General features: G+C 37.0%; 1 protein-coding gene across 2 annotated transcripts in view; it reads left to right on the plus strand.

Annotated features, from left to right (window-relative positions):
• The window catches only part of PLCL1 (phospholipase C like 1 (inactive)), a 351,809-nt gene that overhangs the window by 290,037 nt on the left and 47,989 nt on the right, over nucleotides 1-13,783 (plus strand). For both annotated transcript variants that reach the window (XM_017545179.2, XM_017545178.2), the window contains exons 2-3: nucleotides 265-2,739; nucleotides 5,355-5,558. In XM_017545179.2, the coding sequence (XP_017400668.1) occupies nucleotides 265-2,739; nucleotides 5,355-5,558 (2,679 nt within the window). The remainder of the gene's footprint in view (nucleotides 1-264; nucleotides 2,740-5,354; nucleotides 5,559-13,783) is intronic.

A 13,783-nucleotide genomic window follows, 5' to 3' on the forward strand; every position in this document is an offset into this window, starting at 1 on the left:
CAACAACAACAACAACAACAACAAAACTTGATGTTATTTCAAAGACCGCACAGACACTTGAAAAATAAGTTTTTTTCTGAACCCGATAATTTCAACTTTCTTAGCAATTTCTCATTTCTGAAAGAGTGAAAAGGTAAATTTTAGGCTAGCTTCTGTTCAAATAATCACAATATGTGAATTGAAGTTCGAAGATTTCATAGAGTGTTACTGAATTTGTCTGTTTTCTAAAGGAAATTGATTTATTCTTTTCAAATTATTTTACAGGATCCTTCAAACCAAAAGTGTGGTGGAAGAAAGAAAACCGTGTCTTTCAGCAGCATGCCATCGGAAAAGAAAATTAGCAGTGCAAATGACTGCATCAGCTTCATGCAAGCTGGCTGTGAGCTGAAGAAAGTCCGGCCAAATTCTCGCATTTACAACCGTTTTTTCACTCTGGACCCAGACCTCCAAGCTCTTCGCTGGGAACCTTCTAAGAAAGACCTCGAGAAAGCTAAGCTTGATATTTCTGCCATAAAAGAGATCAGACTGGGGAAAAATACGGAGACATTTAGAAACAATGGCCTTGCTGACCAGATCTGTGAGGACTGTGCCTTTTCCATACTCCATGGGGAAAACTATGAGTCTCTGGATCTAGTTGCCAATTCAGCAGATGTGGCAAACATCTGGGTGTCTGGGTTACGGTACCTGGTTTCTCGAAGTAAGCAGCCTCTTGATTTTATGGAGGGCAACCAGAACACTCCACGGTTTATGTGGTTGAAAACAGTGTTTCAAGCAGCAGATGTTGATGGGAATGGGATTATGTTGGAAGACACCTCTGTAGAGTTAATAAAACAACTGAACCCTACTCTGAAGGAAGCCAAGATCAGGTTAAAGTTTAAAGAAATCCAGAAGAGCAAAGAAAAACTAACCACTCGTGTGACCGAAGAGGAATTTTGTGAAGCTTTTTGTGAACTTTGCACCAGGCCAGAAGTGTATTTCTTACTTGTGCAGATATCTAAAAACAAAGAATATCTGGATGCCAATGATCTTATGCTCTTTTTAGAAGCTGAACAAGGAGTCACTCATATCACTGAGGATATATGCTTAGATATCATAAAGAGATATGAACTGTCTGAAGAGGGACGCCAAAAAGGGTTTCTTGCAATTGATGGATTTACCCAGTATTTATTGTCATCAGAATGTGACATTTTTGATCCTGAGCAAAAAAAGGTTGCCCAAGATATGACCCAGCCATTATCTCACTACTATATCAATGCCTCTCATAACACCTATTTAATAGAAGACCAGTTCAGGGGACCAGCTGACATCAATGGGTATGTGAGAGCTTTGAAAATGGGCTGTCGAAGCATTGAACTTGATGTAAGCGATGGTTCAGATAATGAACCAATCCTTTGTAATCGAAACAACATGACAACACATGTCTCCTTTCGAAGTGTCATAGAGGTAATAAATAAATTTGCCTTCATTGCTTCTGAATACCCACTCATTCTTTGTTTAGGAAATCACTGCTCCCTGCCGCAGCAGAAGGTAATGGTTCAACAGATGAAAAAGGTCTTTGGCAATAAACTGTATACCGAAGCACCTTTGCTGTCAGAATCCTACCTCCCATCACCAGAAAAATTAAAAAGAATGATCATTGTCAAAGGAAAGAAGTTGCCTTCTGATCCAGATGTGTTAGAAGGAGAAGTAACAGATGAAGATGAAGAAGCCGAAATGTCTCGAAGGATGTCAGTAGATTACAATGGTGAGCAGAAACAAATCCGGCTCTGTAGGGAGCTCTCTGATTTGGTATCTATTTGTAAATCTGTTCAGTACAGGGATTTCGAACTATCTATGAAAAGCCAAAACTATTGGGAAATTTGTTCATTTAGTGAAACAGAGGCCAGCCGCATTGCAAATGAGTACCCAGAGGATTTTGTTAATTATAATAAGAAGTTCTTATCAAGAATCTATCCAAGTGCCATGAGGATCGATTCCAGTAACTTGAATCCACAGGACTTTTGGAATTGTGGCTGTCAGATTGTAGCAATGAATTTTCAGACTCCGGGTCCAATGATGGACCTTCACACGGGCTGGTTTCTTCAAAATGGGGGATGTGGTTATGTTCTAAGGCCGTCTATCATGCGAGATGAAGTTTCTTACTTCAGTGCAAATACAAAGGGCATTGTACCTGGGGTGTCTCCTCTAGCTCTTCATATCAAGATCATCAGTGGTCAGAATTTCCCAAAGCCCAAGGGAGCTTGTGCCAAAGGGGATGTCATAGATCCCTATGTTTGTGTAGAAATACATGGAATTCCAGCGGATTGTTCAGAACAAAGAACTAAAACTGTACAGCAAAACAGTGATAATCCTATTTTTGATGAAACTTTTGAGTTCCAAGTAAACCTACCTGAGCTGGCCATGATCCGTTTTGTTGTTCTGGATGATGACTACATTGGGGATGAGTTTATAGGGCAATACACGATACCATTTGAATGTCTGCAGCCCGGATATCGGCATGTTCCCCTGCGCTCTTTTGTGGGTGACATCATGGAACATGTAACCCTTTTCGTCCACATAGCAATAACTAATCGAAGTGGAGGAGGAAAGGCACAGAAGCGCAGTCTTTCAGTGAGAATGGGGAAGAAAGTTCGGGAATATACTATGCTCAGGAATATCGGTCTTAAAACCATTGATGACATCTTTAAAATAGCAGTTCATCCATTACGAGAAGCCATAGATATGAGAGAAAATATGCAGGTAGGAGAAAAATCCCACACTCTCCTTCCCTTCCCTGCTTATTCCTACCCTTCTAATGTTTTATTAATTATCTGAATTGCAAAATTTTTCCAGAAAGATTGTTTAAGTCTGAGTGCAGTGGATCACGCATGTAATCCCAGCACTTTGGGAGGCTGAGGCAGTTGGATCACTTGAGGCCAGGAGTTCGAGGCCAGCCTGGGAAACATGGTGAAACCCTGTCTCACTGAAAAAAAACACACAAAAATTAGCCAGGTGTGGTGGTACACACTTGTAGTCCTAGCTACCCAGGAGGCTGAAGTGGGAGGATTACTTGAGCCTGGGAGGTCAAGGATGCAATGAGCTGTGATTGCACCAGTGCCCTCCAGTCTGGGCAACAACAGAGCAAGACCCTCTCTCAAAATAAGAAAAGAAAGATGTGTAAATCTGTGTACCATTGAACTAAGTTCAGTATTGTCTGTGATAAAACAGATATATTTTATGTTTCTAATTGTGAATGCTAGGTTAACTTTGGACTGAACTAAGATGTAGCAAAATGCTGTATATCCATGCATATATTCTAGTACAAAACAGAATTGATATATGGAAATGTGCATCTGAAACAATGGGAGTAAAGTAGAATGCACAATATATGTGTGTAATATATACAAAATGTATACAAACACACATACTAATTATCAGTGTACATAATATTTGCAGATATGAACATGAAAGAGAATTTGAAGTCATATAAAACAAGTGTGATGCCTATTAGGTTATTTTTTAGTTTTAAATTTCGCATAATGACAACAATAATAAATTACTCCCCATAAGAACAAGTAAAACTAAACAAAAAAATCAGCACTCAAACTTGTTGAAAAAATATTTGACCTTGTATTAGAAATGTGATTTAATTGGAAGAACATAGGTTCTGGATCAAATCTACTCCTGTGCTATCTTGAGCAAATTATTTCGGGTCTCTGATCATTAATATGCTCCATAAGGTAAGAAAACTAGTTACACTTATCACAAAATTATTATGAGAGTAAAATTCCATAGAGTATATGGAAATTGCCTAGCCTCAACAATTAGAAATTCAATGTTAAGTTTACTTGCCTTCATTAATGCAGATTATAATCTGAGACAGTTGTAAACTTAAAAATAAAACCTACTTAATATACTTACTAGGCTAGCGTTATTGAGACGCAAGCAACAACAGATATTTACTGAGTACCTGCAAAGTGCAAAGTGAATATTATTCAATTCAATTTATTTTTTTCTTTAGCTGATGTGTTTATAATAATCCTTGCCAAAAAACCCTGTTTTCAATATAGAGAATAAACTTGAAAAGGCTAATGCATTTCTCAAATATTGTAAGTTAACAAATAGCCATGTTAGCCTTTTAATCCAGGACTGCAGTATTTAATAGAACAACAGGGTCACTGTAGTTAATAATAACTGTACATTTTAGAATAACTTAAAGAGTCTAACTGGATTGTTTGCAACTCAATGGACAAATACTTGAGGGGATGCATACCCCATTCTTCATGATGTGCTTATTTCACATTGCATGCTTGTATCAAAACATCTCATGTACCCCGTAAATATATATCAACTATGTACCTACAAAAGTTAAAAATTAAAGAAAATAAATCTAGGATTTCCTAGTACCAAAATCTATGACCATTATCATTCAAGTGATGCAGAACCACAAACCCATGACACAGTTAAATACTTGTGGTGGATTGCCTTAGCCACCATTTAAAAAATAGAGTCCAAGTGTCAGCATATTCTATGTCACTTTTTCTGAAATAATTCTAGTACTATTATAAATCCCTATGTTAATTAGTTATAAATCATTTCTACACTTAACTTTATAGATTAGACTTTACATACTTTATATAATTCTTGAAATATGTACTTTGCATATTTTATATTATATAAAAGGAGAGTTGGTTATAAAGTGTATCCAGGTAGCATTGATAGTTCATATTATCTTAACATAAAGTCTTTGGGGTTAAGGATTATTTGGAGTCTAATCAGTAGAAAAATGAAGGTGATCATTGTTATGAAATTCATGAGACACACTAAGTTAGGTACTGTTCACTGCTGGTAAAATGTAAAATAGTCATGATTTCTATTTCAAATGAATTTTTTGAAGACTAACATGGGCAACTGTACCTCTACATGTGTGTGTGTCTGTCAGGCAGGTGCCTTTCTGATGATGTGACAAAGGAATGCCATTGATTAGTCAGATGGAGGGTGGTAAGCAGTAGCATCCTGCTACCTTGAGGGAAAAAGCCCAAGCGAAATGCATTCTAGTATACAACCCCTGGCTTTATGTTTTCCTGATCACCATGATACAAGTAAAACATGACATTCATGATCAGCCAGTACTTAGTTGTGTGAATACCCTAGTGCTCTGCTTTGAAAAGCACTTCGTGGCCTCGGGTCCCAATCTGCTTTGCTTTCATGGCATGTTTGTGGTGACTGCTAAAAACTGAGAAAGATGAAGTGTAATCATGAATTAGCTCTCTATACTATCCTTTAAAAATGAATATACTTTTCTGTAAACCTGGGAGTACTGGGGGTGATGTGTCAGGTGGTCAGAAGTGTGATTCCATGTTTCTCCCTCACAGAATGCAATCGTGTCTATTAAGGAACTATGTGGACTCCCTCCAGTTGCTAGTCTGAAGCAGTGCCTATTAACACTGTCATCTCGGCTCATCACCAGTGACAATACTCCTTCAGTCTCACTTGTGATGAAAGACAGCTTTCCTTACCTGGAGCCTCTGGGTGCAATTCCAGATGTGCAGAAAAAGATGCTGGCTGCTTATGATCTGGTAGGAAATTGCGACTCCATATTTTTTATCTGTGTGTGTGTGAAATCACAAATAGCAGGGACTCTTTTGTGGAACTCCAATGAATAACACAGAGTGACCACCTTTGAAACATGGATTGGAGGTAGCATGCAGAGCTGGCCCATTCAGCTTCCGCTAAGTCTCAGTGGAGACCTCTGAGAAAATGGCTTGAACCTGGAGCTCCACAAGTTATCAGTGGAAAAGCTCTGCTTCAGCAAAAAATGAATTATTAAACAAACCCTCAGAATTGGTACATCCATCATCTAAATGGCTTTAGACTGCAATATAACCATTTAATTGTGTACCTGTGAGAATTAAACATGTCTCAGTGCTGCCTTATGATGGTTGAGACAAAATTTATCTGGAATCTATATTTCTCAGCTAATCCCTAGAATGTACCCCTTATCCTCATGGTCTGAAATGGGTGCTGAGCTCCAGCCACAATATTTGCATTCCAACCATCAGAAATGATGAAAAGAAGGAAGACATAGTTTTTTCCTTTAAGGACATTTCTCTGAAATAGAATAGATCATGTTTGCTTATATTTCATCAGCTTGGAGTTGACACATAACCGCACTTAGTTGCAAAAAGAAAGGAAAATATCATTTCAAGGGGCTATATGCTAAATCTTGTCTCTTCTATTACTAAGAAATAAGGGGAGAATGTATATTAAGGGACAACCAATAGTCCTCTACAGAGGTAAACAGGAAATTCACTTGCCCCCCGACCCAATAACAATGAAAAATTAAGAACATTTAACCTTAAAATAAGCTTTTAATTAGAAATTAAGAAAATGTAGTAAGATATTCCCCTCACCATTAAATTGACATTTTTTTTCTCTTTAAAAATAGTACTTCTGATCAAGAATTTAAGGAAATGGATACTCTCATTCATCTACCTCTAGTGGAAAAATAAAGTGTTATAATATTTCTTGGAGAAACAATTGGCAATACAATTTAAAATACTTATTAATTTGATCTATAGAGTTCCTTTTCTTGGATTTATTCTAAGCCAATAGAGAGATTTATGTTAATAATATCAACATAGAAAGATTAGCTAAGTGAAATATAATAATCTATATTATAGATTCCTTTGAAGATATTAAAATCATGTGTTAGAAGAATACTTAATGATATGGAGAAGTCCTTACAATGTTCTATAGAAAATTTGCAATAGGATTTAAATTACATCTATGTATATGCACCTAAAATGCTAGCAGGTTATTAATAGTGATTGTTTTTATATGAGAGTGAATTTTATTTTCTTGTTTATACTTTTCTATATTTTTTCTGTATTCACTAAACTATAGTGAACCCAACTAATTTTATAATTGAATAAAATAAACCTTAAGGAAGAAAAGAATAATATTTTGTCATTAAAATACAACTAGAAGAAAGACATTTGAGATAAACATTCTATAAATGAAAAAGAAAAAGTTCCACAGGATGTGTGCTGCTTATGAATGACCATACCTTTTATAAACTATACTTCATGTTTGCTAGGGGAAAAGTTTACCTATTACCTGTATCTCACTTTTCATGAAATCAATTTTTTCATCATAAAAATGGGGACTGAAAGCTATTCAGTGAATAGGTGTAATTTCCATCTAAGAGGTGAAATTAGGGTACTAGTTGCCATAGAGACAGACAGTAGAAATCACTTATTCCTCCACTTCTCTTTTAAGCTAAGAAAGAAAAATCATTCATGGTGAGGGAGCTCCCCAGAGCTGGCCTGTAATAAGCAGAAGGATACCCGGTCTGGGGCTGGGTAATTTCTATTTCACATCCCCGAGTGTCTGATAGTGTCCTGTTTTTTTTTTTTTTTTTTTTTTTTTTTCCCAGTTTTATCTGCTGAAGCCAAAACTGAAATATTAGCCTTTTCTCATCTGTATTATTAAAATGCAAATTGTAATTGCAGGAAGAGCATGGTTTTCCAAAGATTAAAAAAAAAAAAGGCTACAGTAGAAGCAGAAATACTTATAATGAAGTCTTTCATTTACAGTTCTCTATGGAAAACCATTTTGGGAAGGAATTGAGTGTAAATATTCCTATGCCACTTGGTAAACTCAGTAGAATGCAGAAGTGATTAAAAACACTATTGAGATCTCCGTTGAGTATTTATTTTGAGGAATAGGGTGGGTAGGGACAGACACATGTAATGATAATATTGGCCTTGAAATTAAAAGACCATTTTTACATTCTAGGACTTGCATTGTATTGGTTGGTATCTTTAATGCTCTTGGTGTATTACTGCCTGTGTTAATTTTAAAGAGGTCTTCCAAGATCTCTGCAGATCTAGAGTGAACATTTAAAAACAGATCAAGGGGCTGGGTGCGGTGGCTCACACCTGTAATCCCTTCACTTTGAGAGGGTGAGGCGGGTGGATCACAAGGTCAGGAGTTTGAGACCAGCCTGGCCAACATAGTGAAACTCCGTCTCTACTAAAAATACAAAAATTAGCCAGGTGTGGTGGCATGTGCCTGTAGTCCCAGCTATGTGGGAGGCTGAGGCAGGAGAATCGCTTGAAGCCTGAAGCAGAGGTTGCAGTGAGCCGAGACTGTGCCATTGCACTCCAGCCTGGGTGACAGAGTGAGACTACATCTCAAAAAAATAAAATAAAATAAAAATGTAGATTAAATTAAGTTACTTTCCTGCTTAAAATCCTGCAGTGGCTTCCTATTAAAATAAAACAGAAACTCCTGACTGTGGCTTTACAAGGTAATTTATGATTTGGCCCTTCTTGTCTACCTCACCTGCCTCTCCATCCTTGCCCAATCTCACTAAATCTCTCAACCTCACCCACCTTTCCAGCCTCACCTGCCTCTCCCAACCTCATTTGCTTCTCCAGCCTCATCTGCTTCTCCTAACCTCACCTGCTTCTCCCAAACTCAACTGCCTCTCCAGCCTCACTTGCCTGTCTCACCTGCTTCTCTAGTTCCACGTGCCTCTCTCAACCTCACCAGCTTCTCCCAGCCTCACCTGAATCTCTGGCCTCATCTGCCTTTCCTAGCCTACCTGCCTCTCCAGCTTCACCTGCCTTCCCCAACCTCACCTGCCTCTCCAGTCTCATCTGCTTCTCCAGCTTCACCCCAATACTCTATTTTACTCACTCTCTTCCAGCAACATTGCCTTTCTTTGCACATATTTATGGGTATGGTGTGATATTTTCATACATGTATACAATGTGTAATGATCAAATTAGAGTAATTAGCATATCCATCACCTCAAACATTTATTTCTTAGTGGTGAGAACATTTGAAGTCCTCTCTTCTGGCTATTTTGCCAGGCGCTATACTTACCACTATACCACCAACACCATCTCTTCTAGCTATTTGGAAATATACAGTATGTTATAGTTAATTATAGTCACTACAGTGCTATGGAACACACTAGAAATTATTCCTCCTTATCTCTTAATTCTTAGCTCAAATGTCATTTTCTCAGAAAAGCCTTTAGAAGACATATGTGAGGCCAACAAACATATGAAAAAATGCTCACCATCACTGATTATTAGAGAAATGCAAATCAAAACCACATTGATACCGCCTCACACCAATTAGAATGGCGATCATTAAAAAAATCTAGAGACAACAGATGCTGGAGAGGATGTGGAGAAATAGGAACACTTTTACACTGCTGGTGGGAGTGTAAACTAGTTCAACCATTGTGGAAGACAGTGTGGCGCTTCCTCAAGGACATAGAAATAAAAATTTCATTTGACCCAGCAATCCCATTATATACCCAAACGATTATAAATCATTCTATTATAAAGACACATGCACATGTATGTTCATAGCGGCACTGTTTACAATAGCAAAAACCTGGAACCAACCCAAATGCCCATCAATGATAGACTGGACAAGGAAAATGTGGCACAATATACACCATGGAATACTATACAGCCAAAAAAATGATGAGTTTGTGTCCTTTGTAGGGACATGGATGAATCTGGAAACCATAATTCTCAGCAAACTGACACAAGAACAGAAAATCAAACACCACATATTCTCACTTATAGGCAGGTGTTGAACAGTGAGAACACATGGACACAGGGAGGGGAGCATCCACCACATACTGGGGTCTGTTGGGGGGGGGCAAGGGAGGTACAATGGGGAGGTCGGGGAGGGATAACAACAACAAAAAAAGCCTTTCCTAACTACTGTCCCCATTCATCCCTTTGTCACATAGCCATGTTTTATTTCCATCTTCCTGCTTAGCAGTATTGAAAAATACTTTGTTTGAAGTTTTTAATTTCTGTCCTCTTTTATCCCTCAACTTGAATGTACACTTTATGAAGTCAGAGACTCTGTCTGTCTACTTATTACTGTCACCTTTAGCACCCAAAACAATGTTGGCATACAGCATGTTATCAAGTAATGTTCATTGACTAAGAAGAATAAATGAAAGCATCTATTGATGAAAATCATATGGTTTCCATCCTATAATTGAATATGTTTTATAATAAATTATTAAATCCCCTTGGTTTTACTCTCTGACACCGCCCTTGCTGAATTGTTCCCTGTCCTATATTTGTCTAAAAAACTTACAGAGTAAGGCGAAACCATGCAGACAGAAAAAAGATTATTATTTGCCAGGGGCTTTGAGTGGGGCAGGGAGGGATGAACTGGTAGAGCACAAAGGATTTTTATGGGAGTGAAACTGTGATATCTGTATGATGCTGTAATGGCAGATACATGTCATTATATACTTGTCAAAAGTCTATAGAATGTACACCACCAATCATCAACCTTAATGTCAGCTATGGACTTTAGCTAATAAGCATGTATCAATACTGACTTGTCAATTGTAGTAAATATACCACATTAATGCAAAATATAAACAGTAGGGAAAACTGGGGGGTTAGGGTGGAGTGAGAGGATGGGAACTCTCTGTATTTTCCATTCACTTTTTATGTAAGCTTGAAACTTCCCACGAAAATACAGTCTAACCCCTCCACCACAGACTATTAATGAAAACTGATTTGGATGAATAAGGGAAAAAACCAAATCCAGGATTTATTGCCTAGTGGTGGGGTTGGCATGGAGAGAACATATTCCAAAATGAACAGCTTGGGTTCAGTTTAGACTTAAGTTGCTTAAATGTTTGGATTTCTCAAAAATGGTAATGAACTGCATAGGTGCCATCCAAGAGGAAAAATTGTAACCACTAAAAAATGCAGAATATGTTTAGAATAGAAAACAACCTGAAATCTTTCCTGAACAGATACAAATGTTTGCTTTTTTCAGTATGGAAAGAAAGAAATCAGGCAACTTGATAGCCTACATTTGTTGATAGCCAACTTGAGTGCATCAAGTTATACTATTATAAAGGGGAAATAAAATAAAAATTTTCTAGAAAACACTGACCTTGAGTTCATCTGCACAGATTTTTTTCCCTAAATTTAAGTTTCCCTAATGAGCTGAGATGGCCACTATTTATTACCGAACACTTGCTCATTAAATATCTGAAACTCTTTCCTCCTGAGGGTTTTAAATCTTAAAAGTCATTTTAATATTAGTCTTGCAATTATAATTCCATTATAGTAACTGTATTGTTATCAATAAATAAAAAATCAAATGTATTTGTAGCAAAATGGGCCTATTGACATGGCATAATTTCAGAAGACAGGGAAGGCAAACTCTCCCCTGTCTTAACACATCTTATTTAAAGTGTACGTTTTCTGTCTCCTTCCTGGGACTTGACATATCAAAATTACAACCAGTTCCCTAGGGTTGACTTTTTAATCTTTTTTAAAATGCAGTAACATCTCTGTGAGTAATAACACATTGGATTATCAGTAATTCATTCATACCTTTGAGTGAATTTAGCAGATCCTGTTCTACAAACAGATTTTAACCTGGAAAAAGGGAGAGATGGTAATGACAGAGGGTTTACCAAGTCTGGCTAAGGTGAAAGTGGGGTTGCTTAAAGAATTGCAATTTGCTTACAGGCAGCCCTGTTTACTATTACCATTATACTCTGAATTGGATGTAGCTGTGTAAATGCCTATCTAATATATTGTGCAACTGAAGCAGAGATGACTTTGCTGATATAAAACATATGTTACAGCTGGAGGTGGAAAGTGTACAGCTTCTAAAACAGCACTAGAGGGAACTGGGAACACTATCGATCAATAACTCTGGCAAGTAGAAAAGGCTCTAAAAGTCAAAGGTAGAATGGATGCCTCTTTCACAGGCTAAAGACACAAAGAGAAGAGCTGTTGGCATTAGATTGCTCACTATGGTGCCATTTCAGTGGTCCTCTGGTCATGAGGAAAGTTTTTCAGAAACTGTCCTCAGAGATTAATTTAAAATCAGAAGATCATTTCTAAGTGATCTTTCCATTTATTTTGCTGTGATTCTTCTTTTTCTTTTTTGGCTCAGGCCTCTGAAAGAGCAAGCGTCATTTCCCAACTCTGAATTTTTACCTTCTCTGGGAAAATATCCCACTGAAGTAGGTAGTATAGTCATAGAGGCATTGTCTTTTAAGGCTGATAACATTGTATAATTATATTTTGCAAATAAAAGTAATATGATTTTTCATTTAGGATTCATCCTAATTTGGGGGTTGTCAAAAATGAAAATTGGTTACAGAAAATTACCTAGTGTTATAGCCAGAAAATGGAGATGTTTAATTTGATAAACATTTTCTGAGCCCCTTTCAATGTGCAAGCCACAGCATTAAATGCTGTGGAAGGTTCAGCAGACCTTGTGCTTCAGTAGCTTACCAGCAGATGCGACCTGGTGAGGTACTACCCAGCCCTAGGAGTCCACGAATGGTGATGTGAATATGTTGCTCATCACTTAACATGGAGTTGTAATGGCAGGTGATTACATTGGAAAACATTTTGTAGTTTTAGTAGGGCACTATCAAAATTAGTTTGTTTGAATGGGTTTGACTTTTTTCATTCTACAATAGTGTTTTTATGCATGTAGATGTAGTATTATTTTCAAAACCCATCTTTAGTTCCAGCCCTAATGTTTTACTCTAGACGCATTTCTACGTTTGATTCTACACGATCAAAGATGAATAAACAGAGACAGAATCAGCACAGATAGTCATGATAGAAATAACAGTTCTGTAAATAAAGAGAAATTGAAAAATGTGTGAGAAGATATATATTTGCCATTTGTAAAATAACATTTTCTCAGTTGATATGTCATTTTGTATATGTCTTTAGGCTTTTAATTAGTCAACTAAACAAGCATGCTTTGGATGCCTACTATATGCAAGGCACTGTGCAAGGTGCTGGAGAAAGAAAGGTATGAAGCAAAACTTCTGTCCTTGTGGAATGCACAATTCTGATGGGAAAGGAGGACTTACACCTAAGTAGGGAAGCAGTAGTGACATGCAGTGTTCAGAGAGATGACTGCATGGTATTTTATGTCCTTAGCTGGAGTCTAAGCTCATTTAATCCTATGATAGACTTTTCACAGTGACTTACAACATACTTCTTCTACACCCACTCCCACCTGGTACTCAGCAGAATTTTATCTGCAAATACATTTGAAAGAAAAATATGATCTGACTTTATATAATTTTTTCTTTAGGTGGCTGAGCTTTTCCTTTTCAGTGTTCTCACCTTTCTAATTTTCATGCAGTCGGGAGGTATTTTCCTAACATATTTGTTTCCAGTATTTTAAATTAATATGAAAATATTTGGATAATGTTTTAAATATATCATTATGAAGTGGAATAGCTACAGAAGGTTGCAACTGTAAAAAATAAGCCCAAAGCATTCTCCAAAAGTGACTTCTGTGCTAACTTATTTAATATTAACATAAAAGTTAAAACTTTACTACGGTAAGAACAACACATTTTTAAAAATTTGTCGTTTAAAAAAAAAGAAATCAAAACAACCTAGAGAGCATAAGTCAAGGGTTATTTAATATTTTACTAAGTCAGTTGGGGGGTGATTTGGAGAGCAGTTGATTGTGCTAGCATGAGCAGGAATCTAACAAAAAGGGGTAATTGCTGTCTAATCACACTTGCAATGGAACGAATACACTAGTAGGTATTATAATTAAGCCTGGCGCAATGGTTGGATTAAATACATTCTCTTATATCTGTGTTATAATCAGCATATATTCAGTCTCAGGATGGAAAAGAGTTGTAGTTATGTCTATAAGTTCCCCAATTTAGTTTTGCTTATTAAAATCAATTTAAAATAAAATTGGGTTAAGTCAAAGATACTCTCCTTCCATCACT

The sequence above is a fragment of the Cebus imitator genome, unplaced genomic scaffold, assembly GCF_001604975.1.
Source record: "Cebus imitator isolate Cc_AM_T3 unplaced genomic scaffold, Cebus_imitator-1.0 Scaffold178, whole genome shotgun sequence".
Lineage (NCBI taxonomy): Eukaryota > Metazoa > Chordata > Mammalia > Primates > Cebidae > Cebus > Cebus imitator.